Source organism: Sinocyclocheilus rhinocerous, unplaced genomic scaffold (genome assembly GCF_001515625.1).
Source record: "Sinocyclocheilus rhinocerous isolate Xijiao unplaced genomic scaffold, SAMN03320098_v1.1 scaffold436, whole genome shotgun sequence".
NCBI classification, from domain to species: domain Eukaryota; kingdom Metazoa; phylum Chordata; class Actinopteri; order Cypriniformes; family Cyprinidae; genus Sinocyclocheilus; species Sinocyclocheilus rhinocerous.
Window position 1 is genome coordinate 354,522 of NW_015631718.1, and position 16,265 is coordinate 370,786.

Consider the following 16,265-nt stretch of genomic DNA (forward strand, 5'->3'; position numbering starts at 1 on the left):
ATTTAGTCAAATGTGTTACAACTCAAATTCTCCGCTACAGTGTGTGTGTGTGTGTGTATATAAGTAAACACACCACTGATCAAAGGTTTTGGTTAAGACTTTTTTTTTTGTTTTGTTTTGTTGTTTTAAGAAAAACTTTTATTCGGCAAGGACACATTCAATTGACCAAAAGTGACAGTAAAGACATTTCTATTACAGAATTCTGTTTCAAATAAATGCTTTTGAACATCAAAAAGCATTATTGATAATAATGAAAATTTTTACTTAAGCATCAGATCAGCATATTAGAGTGAATTCTGATGGATCATGTGACACTGATGTAATGGCTGCTGAAAACTCAGCAATGCTATCACAGAAATAAAATACATTTTACAATATATTAAAATAGAAAAAGTAGTTTTTTTTAAATTGTAATATTTCATTGCTGTTTTTTTTTACTGAAATATCCCAAACTTTTTACGCTAGTGAATAAATGTGCCAGTATCTCTCAAATGCACTGTGTGTTTGTGAAAGATCTGTCACTCACCATGGTTCTAGTGTTGCAGTGAAGGACCCTCAGATACAACGACCACACCTCCTTACCACACACCCCAAAGGCGGCGAATGCACACATGTGGCCAGTCCACAAATATTTCATCCTGCCAGCAGCAAAGATAGAAATCTATTGGTGTTTTCTATTTTATCATAAAGCTCAGATAACACACTGCAAACATGAAAGACTCGAGCAGCATTCATTTCCAAATCTATTACTATTCTGACACCAAACGAAACTTTATGAAGCGATATCGCAATGTTCTACCATAATTCATTCATCATTAAAATCTCGAATGAACTGTCAACTTGGGATACGGACTAATAAGATGAAGAAGATGTGTGGAGGACAGGAAATTAAAGTGGAAGCAGAGAAGAGGTTGAAATTGAGATGCACCATAGCGGCAGCAGCAGGGAATGAAATTACAGACGGCAGAGTGAGGAAAATACAGAAGGAAAATATTTGCATGGAGGGAAAGAGATACGTGGTATGAAAGCAACAAAACTTTCCAATTTACAAGTTGTTTACCTCATAGTGGAAAAGGCGAGCAGGCCGAAGAAGACGGTGTGCAAGAGATTGTAAGCAACATCCGGACGCATCCTAAAGGTCCTGTCTTCTCTCTCCCTGCATGCTTGGCCTGACCCATTAGTGCTGGAATGAAAAATTAGACGTCAAACAAGAGGGGGAAAAAAGAAAGAACACTGTTGCACATTAAAGCATAATATCAGCTGCATTATTCAGAGTTCAAGCGTGTGTGTTTTTTTATTTATTTGTTTATTTTTTAAGTACAGAAGAGTTAACAGCCTTTCTGATTAGTGTGTGTGTGTGTGTGTGTGTGTGCGTGCGTGCGTGTGTGCATGTGTGGTGAAAAGCCTCTGGGTGTTTATGGGCTCCTGTGATTCTGATAAGAAAAGAGAACAAAAAATAGGGTCACAGCAGCCCTTAAAGCAACAGCAAATCTGCTTTGAACTGAACATAATAACACACATTCAAAAGCCCTAATGGAAAAAACATACATCTAGTGTCCAATTATTATGTAGCACATCTAATAAAGACTAATAACTCTAATTTTAAATTAGCATTATGACCTGTGGTGGATAAGGTGGTTATGAAGCTATAATCACTGCTCTACTGGTCATTTTCAGCCTATTTTTGTGCTCTAATTAGAAAAATGAACATTATGAGAATATTTAAATTCCCAGATACACGTCTCGCTAATGCGTAGCATATGGCGAGGTAGCGCACATGTGCATTTCCTACAGACAGGAAGTAATGCAGTAGTTTTACCTGAGATTAGAGAGCGCCACGAGCAGCAGCAAGATGAAGAGCACACTGAGGGTGCACAGATACGGATAGAGCAGCACTGTGCCAGCCAACCGCTCAAATGTATCCAATGGCAACAAGCCAAAAGCCTCTTCGCACAGATAGAGACTGGCATCAAAGTCTCTGAAAGAAAGAGACAGGGAGGGAGTACGGGCTGGATATATATTACACAGATTATTGGGAGCAGCAACTCATCTGATCAACTGAAATGGCTTCATAAATATCTAGTGGATGAGCAGAGTATATTGTGTGCCAGATGTTACTTTTCCACCAGAGCTGGACGCATTTAATCACAGCGGATTAATGGCTCGCTCTAGTCTCCGAGTAGATCTCACTTCTGAATAAGACACCACGATATGCCATTTGACTGATGATAAAAGGCTTAGATGTAGCGCCATGAGAGATGACCAAAGACTTACCTCGTTGCCCCGAGGCCAAACTTGGCCTTTATGAACTTAAAGATGTGCTCGTCCGATTTCAGCTGGAGTATTTTCTGCCAATTAAAATGGAAAGAGTGAAGGATGAAATCATTCATGTAAGTGTCTCATGAGATTGGCAATGTGGGTTTTCATGAGAGTGCGATATGAAGAAAGATAATGAGAGTGAAAGCAAAGCTACTGTAGTGTCTCAGGAGGAGCAGGTAGAGAAGCTCTATTTTACCATTAATGACAGGGCAGACGATGTAGAACACGATTCATAGCTCACCTTGGCTGAATAATTGATGGTGAAAGTTAATGTGAGGACTAGGAGTGTGTGAAGAGCCAGTTTTCCTATTCGTATAACAAAGCCGCCCGTCTTTAGTCCCGTCTGAAAACCACACATACACACAGCAGGTATTAATAAATAAACTACAACAATATTCTTAGCCTCAGTTTTCAATCAAAACAGAACTGGGTGTTAGGGAACACATATAAGGCTCAGACACGAAAACAAAAGTGATGAAGTGCCTCATGTACACATTTTTTAGTCTAAAGCCCTATCCGGATGGGATGCATTTTCAGGAAATGTCTTTAAAGTAATTGCTTTCAGTTCGTAGCTAAGCAATGATGCGCGTCTACTGTTTTTAGGCATTGTCATCACATGTAACCTATTACATCATGTATTTAGTTGCGCTAATTCATTATACAGGAAATATCAAAGATGAGCATATGGGATTATTTGGAGAATTTACACGAGTTAACCTGTAAAAAAAAATAGCAATCCAGTCACATTCTGCAATTAAACAAAACCAAAAAAAACTAAAATAATAATAATAATAAATATGTGTGTGTTTCCTTTTTATATGGTTCTGTAAAATAACTGCTATACATGTCATTTTTCCACCCCACCACTTAAATAAATCAATTTGAAAACACAGTGTTCTGTCTTTGTTTCTTTTACATGGCTAACACATTCAATGAAAAAACAATATGAAATAATTAAAATCTTTTACCCAGTTCAATAAAAAACTAAGCAAGGTTATAACTCCTACATGCTGCATCTTTTCAACAAAAAATGCTATGAGCTACTGCACAGAAATGTTAAAATTGATCAAACTAAACTGCCCAAATACACCTTTAGATTCTTTTTTATTTGTTTTATTTATTTATTTTTCATTCTGTTTGGTAATTCAGAATGCAATACTAGAGCTCACATCCCAGTAAGCATATGTACAGCTCATCTGGAAAGCATTGTGTTCACTTTAATCATATTTATGTACAAACATTTGATTATCATCTTTAAGGAGCATATTAACATATTCAGTACAGTCTAAACCATAAACGTTACAAGGAGATCTGCTTAATGTCATTCTAAGATCTGACAAAACGCTTTATAGTGACATACTGCAGATGGGCACATGCTAAAAATCACATGCCTTGGATGAAAACGCACATATTGAATAGATAAATACATGTGGTATCCGGGATTTCATGCAACGTATGTTCTTAGAATCACAAAAATAGGATTTATACTCTTACTTTCCCAACTTAAATCATTTTTACTTGTGTACTGAGATGCACACTGACCTGGAAGTGTTTGATGAAGAGGGCAGACACAATGAAGCTGAGCACTAGAGAGCCCAGAATCATAGAATTGCAGAACTGCAGTAACCACACCAATAACAGACTCAACACCTGCATCAGGTACAGAGAAACCACCTATAGGGAGAAAGAAATGAATATCCCACCACACATGAACTTCAAAAGGTGAAAAGTCTCTAATATGTGTCTTTGAGTGTTACCTGTTCCGCTGTGAAGAAGTCCAGGCAATCCAGAGTAAAGATTATAAGGGCCTGCACCAGTAGGACAAACTGATTGAACTGCCATGTCAAACAGAAGCAGAAGGTGGAGACGAACACCAGCCACAGCACCACCCTCTGTGGTAGAAAGCACATGAATGCAAAACTATGTTCAATTCCAATTGCATACAAAAATCAAACACAAAAAACTTGTTCTTTCTTCAGAGCTCATCCAATGAGAATTTTTTTCCAGTGATATACATTGGGTATAGAAAAGAATCACCCCCCTTTAAAAAAATCACATTTTGTTGCTTTACAGCCTGAAATGAAGACAGACACAGTTTTTGTTTTATCCAGCTGCATTTACTCAGTGCAACTTATAACATCCAAGTGAAAGATAAAACACCAACATGTCAGAAAAAAAAAAAACTGAATCAGAGTTGGATAAAGGATCACCCCCTTGTGTCAGTATTTTGTTGAACCACCTTTTGCTTTAATTAAGATTTTCCTCAAGAACTTGACGGTATTTTGCCCCATCATTTTTTCCTTCTATCCTGACAAGTGCTCCAGTCCAGTTCAATTTTAGTCTCATCTGCCTCAGAATCTTCAAGGTGTGTTTTGGCAAAGCTCAGTGGTGACTGCATGTGGCCTTTCTTGAGGAGTGGCTTTTTTTTGCAACAAGCCACATTTGTGGAGAAATAGGCCACATTTACACTGCATGGTTCAAGTGACCCAATTCCGATTTTTCCTCCCATGTGGCACAGATCGGATATGGCCCACGACCGTGCAAGCAGGAAAAAATCTAATGGATTCCGATATACTCAGATCGGTTTCAGGCCTCATTCATATGTGGAAATAAATAATTTGCGTCTGCCATGTAAGCGGACAGATCGGATATTCCCGTCAATGCGACTTGGATGTCAAATGTTTATGAAACATCTCGCTGTACAGATATATCTATTACAAATGAAACATCTCTAGTTGACTAGCAGAGTATTCATTTTGTTCATTTGTGTTAAATAAGAGGCGATCTGGTGCTGAAAATACAATTACTGATGAACACAATTGTTTTTAATGAGGAAAAAAACGTGCACAGACGAGCGCTTCAATCTATTGCTAACTGTTGTGGAGACTCCATTCGGGTGAAATCTCATCTGCTTTTCAATACAAAGTATGCTTTATTAATAGTGTGTGCAGAGTTTGGTCTTTTAATATCACTGTCTAATGCATTGAACCACGTCAAGTTAAGCCTGTGTAGTGTAAATGCAGATATCGGATACGGGGGACACTTTTAAAAGAAGGTGTAAGCGGGTCTTCAAAAAAATCAGATATAGTCAAAAAATCCGATTTGGGCATCCAGATCTGCAGTGTAAATGCAGCCTTAGTGATATTGTTGTCACATGCACACAATGACCACTCTTTGTCATAAATTCCTGCAGCTGCTTCAGAGTTGCTGTAGGGTCTCTTGGTCGCCTCTCTGGCCAGTTTCCTCCTGGCTCTTTCATCCAGTTTGGAGCGACGTCCTGATCCAGGGAGGGTCTGTGTTCTACCAAATACCTTCCACTTCTTAGTAATATACTTCACTGTGCTTCTAGGCATTGATAAAGCCTTTGAATTGTTTTTGCATCCATCTCCTGATTTGTGCCTGTCCACAACTTTATCCCAGAGATCTTTTGACAGTGCCTTGGGCGCCGCGGACAGACGCCGCACGGCGCCGCCGGTGTGCCTACACTCATAGAAAATAAAGTATTTGAATTTTAAAGACGTGGCGTGGCGTGACGCTACGCTTCTCGTCCGGTGCGCGACTGCCTGAAACGCTGTCTTTTTCACCTCCGTGCCCACACGTCTTTGTTTGGGCTTCCGAAAGCGGATGATGTCAGGAAACAGTGGTTGCAATTTATTTTTTAACTCTGTCCCTGAGCATTATAACCCCAATTTGCTATTGTGTGCTGCGCATTTTACTGAGGACAGCTTCCACAACATGAGGGAGTACAGTGCCTGCCGGATTCGCCAAAAAGCTTTTGTTGAAAGACGGAGCAAGGGGCGTGGCAGTACTGAAACACCGTCTAAGCTGTTCGCCAATCACAATGCACTGGGACAGCTAACCAATCACAACACATTTTGTTTTTCGGAAGGCGGACCTTCATCAAAGCCGGAACTAATCGAGCCGTTTGTGCCAGGACGGGGAGAAAGGTATTTTAATAATGTACATTATGTGAAAAACCAAGCATGAGAGCATGTTCTAGTACACCCCCAAAACAAAATTAAGACTTTGTAAAAGAGCATAATAGGACCCCTTTAAAGGGGGTGATTCTTTTCTATACCCACTCTACCATATGTCAGAAAAGCAATTAGAGTCTGTGCTGAGAGAACATACTGAGAGAGAACAAATATGTGCTCAGCAGATTAAATATTTCACACATACACTTGCAATTGCTAACCGACAGCTAACCAATCACAACACATTTTGTTTTTCGGAAGGCGGACCTTCATCAAAGCCGGAACTAATCGAGCCAGTTTGTGCCAGGACGGGGAGAAAGGTATTTTAATAATGTACATTATGTGAAAAACCAAGCATGAGAACATGTTCTAGTACACCCCCAAAACAAAATTAAGACTTTGTAAAAGAGCATAATAGGACCCCTTTAAAGGGGGTGATTCTTTTCTATACCCACTCTACCATATGTCAGAAAAGCAATTAGAGTCTGTGCTGAGAGAACATACTGAGAGAGAACAAATATGTGCTCAGCAGATTAAATATTTCACACATACACTTGCAATTGCTAACCTCCATTTCATATTTCATAAAACTACTTCGGAACTGCAGCAAGCAGTCAGAAATATTTATCACAACTTACTGTCTCGTATTTTCTCAGTCCTTCCAGTCATATTTTCTTTTTTCACTATTTGCCATTTTTAATTAATTCGCCTAATGAGTAAACAAAACTAACTGACTTATTTGACTGGATTACATTTATTTAAAGCTGAAGTTTGTAATTTTTTTTGTTGCCATTTTTCATTAATTCGCCTAATGAGTAAACAAAACTGACTGACTTATTTGACTGGATTACATTTATTTAAAGCTGAAGTTTGTAATTTTTCTGATTCTTTCTCCTATCTCATTCTAATATGGAAATAACACAATGTAAGTCATTTATATATTAATTTCCCTGAAAACTGTAAACACTGTGGCTCGGTGGTGCTATCACGACGATCCTTTCCCAATGGCACCCTAAGCCCTCAGTCTTCTTCAAAGCCCACACTTTGGTGACGTAATGCCAATTTGACTGTTGGGTAGAAGTATGCAGTGGAGCTCGCCTTAGACAAATGGGACACTCTACAGTCTTGTGGACTTAAAGGACATGGGCAAACGGCGGCCACTGTAAATCCACAAGAGTGCAAGTACACATAGAGTGTTTGAGACATTTGTGACAGGGCCAACATTTCACTGTTAGAGCATCCGAACTAGATCGACACAGCAACATTGTCTCAAACAAAAGTTTGAATTTGGGGCAGAGTTATCGGCTTATCCAAATAACTGAGGACAGAGGGAGTGTTCAGAAACGTGTTTTTCCATTTCCGTTTGGTGATGCTGGTGGCACATTTTTGATCTAGCTCGTCATCTGGTGGCAGTAGTTCTCCAATCAAGAGTATGCTGTAGGGATGGGCAATATCTTATCGTTTGCGATATACCGGTAAAAATTCTCCCCATGATAAGAATTAGTCTTCCTGCGATAATAACGATAAAGTCTAGTTGTTGACACATTTCTATGTGCGACAGTGCGGAGCGACATCACGGAAAGCGGACATGAAATTGAGGAGGAGGAGCCTATATCGCTAAATGAGGAGCTCGAGCAGGGAATTGACTGTCTTCAGAAAAGTTTCGATGGCATTTTCATTTGATCTGATGAAGCGTTCATGAGCGGAGCTGCTTTGATTACAGCCATTACTGGAGAAACCGCTAGTTTTATCACTCTAAAAGCGCCTCCTGCTGGCAGAGAATGAGTTTTCATTTTAAATAAGCCCGTCTCCAGCAACATTTCCAGTTTTTGTTGTTTTCTGCAGCGACTCTGGGCACTTTTCATACCCTTTTTTTCTGGCTGAAGCACATTTGTTTCACTCTATAAGAATAATCAGCCTACACTACCAGTCAAAAGTTTTTGAACAGTAAGATTTTTTTTTTTTTTTAAGAATTTTCTTCTGCTCACCAAGGCTGCATTTATTTGATCCAAAGTACAGCAAAAACAGTAAAATGTTGAAATATTTTTACTATTTAAAATTGCTTTCTATTTGAATAGATTTTAAAATGTAATTTATTTCTGTGATGTGCAGCTGAATTTTCAGCATCATTACTCCAGTTTTCAGTGTCACATGATCCTTCAGAAATCATTCTGATATGCTGATTTGCTGATTATCAATATTTAAAACAGTTGAGATCCAAAGATCAGCATTTATCTGAAATAAAAAGCTTTTGTAACATTATACACTATTCCATTCAGTATAATTTTTATTATTTTTTTGGGAAAGAAATTATAGAAATTAATACTTTTATTTAGCAAGGATGCTTAAAATTGATCAAAAGTGATGATAAAGGCATTTATAATGTTACAAAAGATTTCTATTTCAGATAAATAGTGTTCATATCGATATCGGAATTATATCGTATCGACCGAAATTAAGAAATATATCGTGATATCAATTTTGGCCATATCGTCCAGCCCTAAGTCGTATGTTTATTTTCCTCAAGTTTCATCAGTTAAAATGTCTCTACCTCCGTTGTGCGTTTTATTCAGCGATAACTGGATACCTTCCTGGAGCATCGTCAGTAGTATTTCTTCTGCTATGGATATGTGGAGTTTCTGTGCAAGAGTGCCCGCCGGCTTCCAGTATGAATTAAAACAGTCTTTACATTACATGTGAACTCATTAATGCTCACCCTATTTTGGGTAAACATAGAAAAGATAATATTTTTCTTAAAAGAAACAGGATTCCCTGAATTATCGTCATTGATATCGTTATCGTAATAAATACCAGAAATATCGTGATATATATTTTTAAGCCCATATCGCCCATCCCTAGTATGCTGAATCTGAGACAACAGTTCTTGAGAGTTGGATTCAGCCAGTGGTTGCAACATTTCCCAAGTCACCATTGCACCAGTTGAACTGAGAACAGTCTCGGACTTGGACATGTCTGCATTGCAGATAACTAATGAGTGAGCTGCTGATACTATAGATAGTCAGGGTAGCGGCTAGGGATGTAACGATTTCAACTCACAATGGGATATGATTAATGATACTGATTACACGAAAAGTATGGGATTTAGGATCTTAAAGGGGTCCTATTATGCTTTTTCACTTTTTCAACTTTAGTTAGTCTGTAATGTTGCTGTTTGAGCATAAAAAAATCTTAGATGAACTTAGAGTGGTTACAATCATCCGGGTTTAAACCACGCTCAAATTGATTTGATTTTGACGCAATATTTACATTGAAGCTCGCAGGCGGCTATGGTAAGGGAGATGACATTTCCCGACCGGGCGCCGAGTGGTGCCAAATAGGACCCCTTTAATAGCATGTGCCATTAAGTTTATCCCTCACAGCCTGGTTTTCATCTGCATAAAATTCAGTGTGTTTAATTAGTGTCTAACCTGACTAAAGTCTATGAGCCTGCATGAACCAAGGACTTGAATGAGGGGGTGAAAGGTAAGTTTCTTTAAAAACAAATGCATAGTACAACTAGTTATATTCAACAACATCTTATTATAACATGCAAAAACTGTTCAGTCAAGACATAAAAATGAAAAAATAATTTTACTACTGAGTATTATTTATGCAGTGTTTAAGCATGTATTTTCACCCGCTGGGATGATAGCATTACATATTAGTGATAATCATCTGATGATGTAAAAGAAAAGATTAATACTTTTTTGAACTGGTTCACTAACATGAACTGTCCAAAGAACTGGTTTGCTGAAAAGAATCAGACTTTTCATCACTAATCTAAATCGGAAATGGTTACGGAATAGACATTACCTGGTGAATAGGCTTTAGCTGTGGCCTTAAGTAGCAGGTTATAGCAGCCACCTGAAGAGCAAAGAAAGGTATTGACCAGTTCTCCCTTAGAGAGATTGTAAACTCCACGCGTGTGGTATCCACTCTGCAATCAAACACAGAAAACACAGGCCTAAGCTGTGAGAAAAGAAAACATAAGAACAAAGTGAAATGAGTTGTGTGACTTTTTTTTTACTCTACAGTATGTTCTACAATGCAGAAACAACTATAAGCCATTCACAAGTTGATTTCTTAAACATTGTGGTCAAAGAGAGCTTCTTAAATATTGAGATTTCTCCAGGGGGCACCGCCTATCAGGTGGCCCGTGGTATTGAATAAAAGTGCCTTAAATTACGAATTTCATTTCAGTGCTGTCCTTGACAGCTTCAATTCATATTTTAGAGAAACGTATCAGCTTTCACACTTTACCTGAATTGAGATGCTCACTGCATCATAATAAGCATTTACGTATTTATGCCAGATGGACTGCAAAGGTGAGTTTTGTGTGTATGAGAGACTGATTGTGCACACATACCTGTTGAGAATGTACCAGACTCCACTGAGGGCTCCAGCCAGCCATGAGTCACTGAGTAACCAGCTAGTGATAAAGAGGGAGATGACATACACTGTCTGCAAAGCAAACACTGTGTAGATGTAGAAATAAATTGGCTCCAAGTAGGTCTGTAAAACAAACAGACACAAATACACATAGGACGGGGCAAAAACCCAAGATAATCTATACATCTTACAAAGAAAACAGAAGTGATTGAACACCTGGATGTGAAGTATTCTGTACAAAATGCTAAGGAACACTTCTTGGTAGATATTCATGCGCTGTAGGATGTTTATTGTTCTCTTTGATTCAGTAGTGTTGTCATGAATAAGCTCATAAAGACCTGTGAACACAAGAACACACACAACCTGGTAAACTTATACAAAAGGTTAAACTTTGCACAGATAGACTTTGACTCTTATCACTTAGTATGAACCCAAACTGGCTAATTTAATAAATCATGTTCATTTGTAGTACTGCAGCTTTCATAAAACTATGAAAGCTAAAATGTAGAAAGTTGTCTAATTCTTTAGGAGGTCACTAAGTACTCTGGAAAGCATGGCTAAGAAGCACAAGTACAAAGTATCTGAAGCATAGGACTGTCACTACTGCTTAATAAGCGAGCAATCTTTTTTAAATTATTTTATTATTTTTTTCCTTAGGATTTAGGTACTGTTATCAGAAAATAAGGTTACATAAAAATCAGTGTGCACTCCCTTTTATAAGTTTGCTAAGTAAGACTTAAAAAAAAAAAGTCTCATGCGCATCAAGTTGACATTTATTTGATCAAAACTCAGTAATAAATAAAAAAATCTGTAATATTTTGAAATATTATTGCAATTTAAAATAATCATATTGTTATTAGTATTATTAATTTTTTTCTGTGATGTCAAAGCTGAATTTTCTGTAGCCGTTACTCCAGTCTTCAGTGTTACATGATTCTTAAGAAATCATTCTAATTTGCTGATTTGGTGTTTTAGAAACATTTCCTCTTATTATCAGTGCGAAAAACTTATTGTTGTGCTGCTTAATATTTTTGTGTAAACTGTGATACATCTTTTCAGGATTCTTAGATCAATAGAAAATAGAAAAGAACAGCAATTATTAGAAATGCAAATATTTTCATATTATAATATTATAAATATTTATTGTCATTTTTGGTAAATTAAATGTGACCCTGCTGAATAAAAGTATTAAAAAATATATAGTATTATATAGTAAAAAGTATAAGTATTCTAAAAAAAATTATAATAATAATAAAAATCTTAGTGACCCTAAAGTTTTAACAGGAGTGTACAGTAGTACACTACTGTATCAGTTTCACAATCAGTTTTTTTTAAACATAGTTGAGACAGACCCATCTGTCACAGACAGATCATAGTCTAAGACACTAGTATTTTGACAGAATGTGTAGTTACTATATTTTGCCTTTGTATAGCAGTATGGCTTAGATAATATCTAGAACTTATATGCAGGCGAAATACTTTGTTTTCCATAATTGTAAATGCAGACCAAAATTGTCATTAATTGGTATAATGGAAGTGGATTTCAAAATAAACAACCTCAACTTACTTTATACTATTGTAGATAGTACTACAGCTATGATGGTTTACAGTAATCAATTTTTATGATTGCTTAATAGAAAAGCAATGCTCTGAATATGCTTTTACTCTACTTTAAGTACAAAGGCCCAATTGTAGTGTCTAGAGAACAGCTTTTGGCACTGCTGTGTTTCTTACCATTTCAGTCTTATTGGCTAATGACCTAATTGTGAAGTTTTTCAGTGTAGAAGCACAAAGAAAATCCATTCCAAATGGGGCTGTTAGGCCAATTAGATTGAGCAAAGACCACTTAGAGCAAAGTTGTACATTTCCTCTATTTTCTGAGACCGGTCACACTGATATGGTTATGTAATGAAGCATTCCTTTGATAGCTCTCAGATTACATAAGTGATAACAGAAAGCAGACAAGAAACTTGGCATTTTGGCAGTCGGCACCAACCAGCAATCTGCCGGAGGAACATTTTACATGTGATCAGAGAGAGGGGCTGAGACAGGAAGGAAGGCATGTGGGCCGCACAAGTAGTGACCTCTTGTTAGTCAGGGGAAAAAACATAAAACAAGATGGGGGAAAAACGCTTGGAACGTCATTTAGAAAAAGTTTAAGAGCATTTGCAAAAAACTGTTATTTGAACTAACAATAGAACGACATCCAGTTTGAAATTAAGACTGTGTGGCGCTATAACCATCATGGGCATGACTTCACACGCAATGGATTTAAAAGTTTACCCTGCTTTAAAGGGTGGTGTCCCAGAGAAGAAGCATACTGGATATCAAATGCCTTTGTTCAAAAATAACGGCAATATCGTCATTTACGAAACTTAGTATACTGGAAGACCAACTCCTGCTGAGAACATTTACACAGCCTCTGTGAAATTCACTGCTGTTTCCCGTTGAAAGAGTGGAAACGATTATAAAAACAATGCGGAATGTGTCTGTGCTTCTAATTGAGCTTTCTGCTACAACATTTGATTAGCTGTTAACCAGTGGACATTCCCACAGCTCTTCCTCTGAAACAGAACAGGTGATTAATTTGCCTGCAAATAAAACACACTCTTCCTCAAATGCTCACTCAGTGCTGGAGGTGCTCTTTAACCGGAGAATGACAGAAACATATGGGGACTAAAACTGTGGTCATCCATTCACAGCCATCATTTCAGTCACGTTCAGAAAAGCAAGAGGACAGATAAAAGTAAGATGACTCCTAAGCAAGCCGTAAAACACCAGTCAGCGTGAATGAGCTTCCTTTTTCCACTGCTGTCACACTCTGACTTCATTTTAAACTTGAGATGACCTTTTTGTGCTATCCATTCCACATGCTGCACTATTATAAACCAGGCATAACAAAAACATCTTTTGAATCGGTGTCATATACATTCCATCTGTGTCCCCATTTTTTTTTTTTTTTAAAGGTTACTTTTACAGCAATGTCCCCCTCATCTGCAACCCATTTTATGTCTTAGACCCTCTACTAACAAGCTGAATCTGGTGCATTTATTTAGGGAGAAAGTCCTCCAAAAAGTTGGGTTTGGAACCATTAGTTAACACTAGGCGCGTTTCCATTACCCTTTAAATTGCGCAAATTGAAATTGCGAATTGAAAATACGCCTAATGGAAACGCGTCAATTTCGCAAAAACGCCCATATATCGCAAAAAAGTTTTTACGCTCGCATGAGGTGGTTTTTCAGGCAATGCGAAAAAGGAATAATTCGCAAAACTGCAATGGAAACGGCTTTTTCGCATTTACAGGTCCCATGGCGTATGTAAAAAGTCGATCATTCGTCAATGTACTATAACCGCGAAGAAACACTGGCCGCGCTCCAGTATAGGGGGCTTTCCCTACTATTAATGCTTAGACAATTTACACTGCACACGTCTGCGGTGCAGTGTGGCTCTGATACGGTCACTGAAGCTGATTACGGCCACTCAATGCTTGTGTTTATGTTTTTATACAGTCTATGGTTTATTCCAGCCGCGCCACGCACGTTTCTGAAGCGGCTCTCTTTGCTGCTTCTGTAAAGATACACGCATAAGCCTCCTTTGAATAAATATAGCCAAAATCCGTCAAAATCCAACCAAAATCCGTTGCCATGACTTATCGCGAGAGGCAAAAGCTCTCTTTGCTGCTTCTGTAATCTTCGCATAAGCCTCCTTTGAATAAATATAGCCAAAATCCGTCAAAATCCCACCAAAATCCATTGCCATGACTTATCTCATAACATTGGTTAATGGAAACGCCGTCATTTCGCAATAGTTTTTTATCGACATTTATAAAATATCGCCAAAGTTTTGCGCAAATATGTAATGGAAACGCGTCTACTGTCCACTTTATGTTGCATCTTTAACCTAGATGAAAATGCAACATACTGTAATCAGGGGACTCATCCAGGATAGAGTAAATATGCTGTTTAGACTATTAAATATGCCTGAAAGCAGAAAGAAAGAAAGAAATTGAAAAATACCCTGTCAACACATTCAGAAAAAAAAGGCACTCTTATCTGGTGTTATGAAGTGTGGTGCATATTCAATCAGGGTATTTATGAGATACATTATGTTCTGAGAAACAAAATAATCGGAGGACAAAATGTTCAAAGCTCACATGAAAGCAGCACAGGGTTGGCTTCTGTTAGCTTCACTAAATGAAAACTAGGCCTTGATTCCAACAAAAGATGCAAGTCGCGCACAAACACTTGCTCCCATACTGCGTGGCAGTAAACTAACCCTATTGCAAAACCGGCGGCAGTAAATCCTGCACTGATTGGGAGATGTGGTTAAACTACTCCTGATCTGTATTATTTTAATGAGCGAACAGGGATACAGGGACATGCTGATTTATCCAACTGAACATGACATAACTTTTATGGCATGGTGGATTCATCTGTTTCAGGTCTGGAAGTCATAACACAAACTGCAGCCCAAACTCTGGCTAACTGTTTATGTGACTGTTATGCCAAAAAGGGAAAGAAAAATAATCTGTCAGCACATATGGAAAACAATTCCTTTTCAAGAGGCAATGTATGAAAAATGAGACAGATGAGAGCACCATCACTGACAAAACGCAACCACGCATTATGAATCTAAATCTCTTGAGCTGTTCTTTATATTAGGAACATTGCCTAAGAATACTAAAAAGACCTTTGTCTTTTAACCAAAGCCTGAAAAGAAAATTAATCACGAATAGAATGTTGTCTCCCCGAGTTTCAGGACACTGAACATAAAAAAGCTCTGGATTTTACCTTTATATTGGAGAACCAGAGGTCATTTTCATGAAGTGTAGACACATAGATGCAGCACAGCAAGCCAAGACTAACTCCCACTATTGATCCAGTCATTACACACAAGATTGTCCACCATGAGAAACCACCTGGAGAGAATGACAACAATATAACTCTGACCATAATGTAAAACAATAAACATGATAAACAAGGAAGAGGCATGCACACAGATCTACTGTATGGTTACTATTATATGACTATTTATGTATAATATTTTATACTTTATTTTTATTATACATAACAAAAAATAATGTATAAAAATCAGTTTTGAATTTTACACATGTGCTCAATCGTTAAATACTTTTCCATGTTGATATTCATATCTCATGGTTCTGGCCTGATCTTAAAGTGATACTTCACCCAAAAATAAAAAAAATAATTACTCATGATGTGCCAGGTTTATGTGACTTTCTTTCAGATGAACACAAATAAAGTTTTTTAGAAAAACAATCCATCTCTGTGAGTCCATATAATGCATGTGGATAGCAGCCCAAAAGTTAACGCTTCAAAAACAACATAAAGCAATTACGACGGTAATCCATATAATATTTCTTCTGAAGCAACGTGATAAGTGTGAGAAAAATAACTGTTATACCCATGTTCATGAGTTCATGCTTGCAAGTTGTGAAACGTCATGTGTACTCATACAACAAGGGACCCTTTTTACAAACTGTGATAATGCGTTTTAGCGGTCATCAACCGTAAATCCTGCAAAGGTTTTTTTTTTTTTTTTTAATGTATGTACATTTTAAAC

At 37.6% G+C, this 16,265-nt stretch overlaps 1 protein-coding gene and 1 long non-coding RNA gene across 2 annotated transcripts in view; both read right to left on the bottom strand.

The window, feature by feature from the left end:
* LOC107741878 (probable C-mannosyltransferase DPY19L3) overlaps positions 1-11,016 on the bottom strand; it is a 31,231-nt gene extending 20,215 nt beyond the window's left edge. The window contains exons 1-10 of the mRNA XM_016554676.1: positions 10,899-11,016; positions 10,660-10,805; positions 10,107-10,230; positions 4,077-4,211; positions 3,862-3,993; positions 2,561-2,662; positions 2,275-2,348; positions 1,820-1,978; positions 1,061-1,183; positions 527-638 (exon numbers count right to left, since the gene is read on the bottom strand). Coding sequence (XP_016410162.1) covers positions 527-638; positions 1,061-1,183; positions 1,820-1,978; positions 2,275-2,348; positions 2,561-2,662; positions 3,862-3,993; positions 4,077-4,211; positions 10,107-10,230; positions 10,660-10,805; positions 10,899-10,955 — 1,164 coding nt within the window. The 5' untranslated portion in view covers positions 10,956-11,016. The remainder of the gene's footprint in view (positions 1-526; positions 639-1,060; positions 1,184-1,819; positions 1,979-2,274; positions 2,349-2,560; positions 2,663-3,861; positions 3,994-4,076; positions 4,212-10,106; positions 10,231-10,659; positions 10,806-10,898) is intronic.
* A 4,451-nt stretch (positions 11,017-15,467) lies between these two features.
* Positions 15,468-16,265, bottom strand: part of LOC107741879 (uncharacterized) — a 3,000-nt gene continuing 2,202 nt past the window's right edge. Inside the window, exon 3 of the long non-coding RNA XR_001640246.1 lies at positions 15,468-15,600. This is a non-coding gene — a long non-coding RNA (uncharacterized LOC107741879). The remainder of the gene's footprint in view (positions 15,601-16,265) is intronic.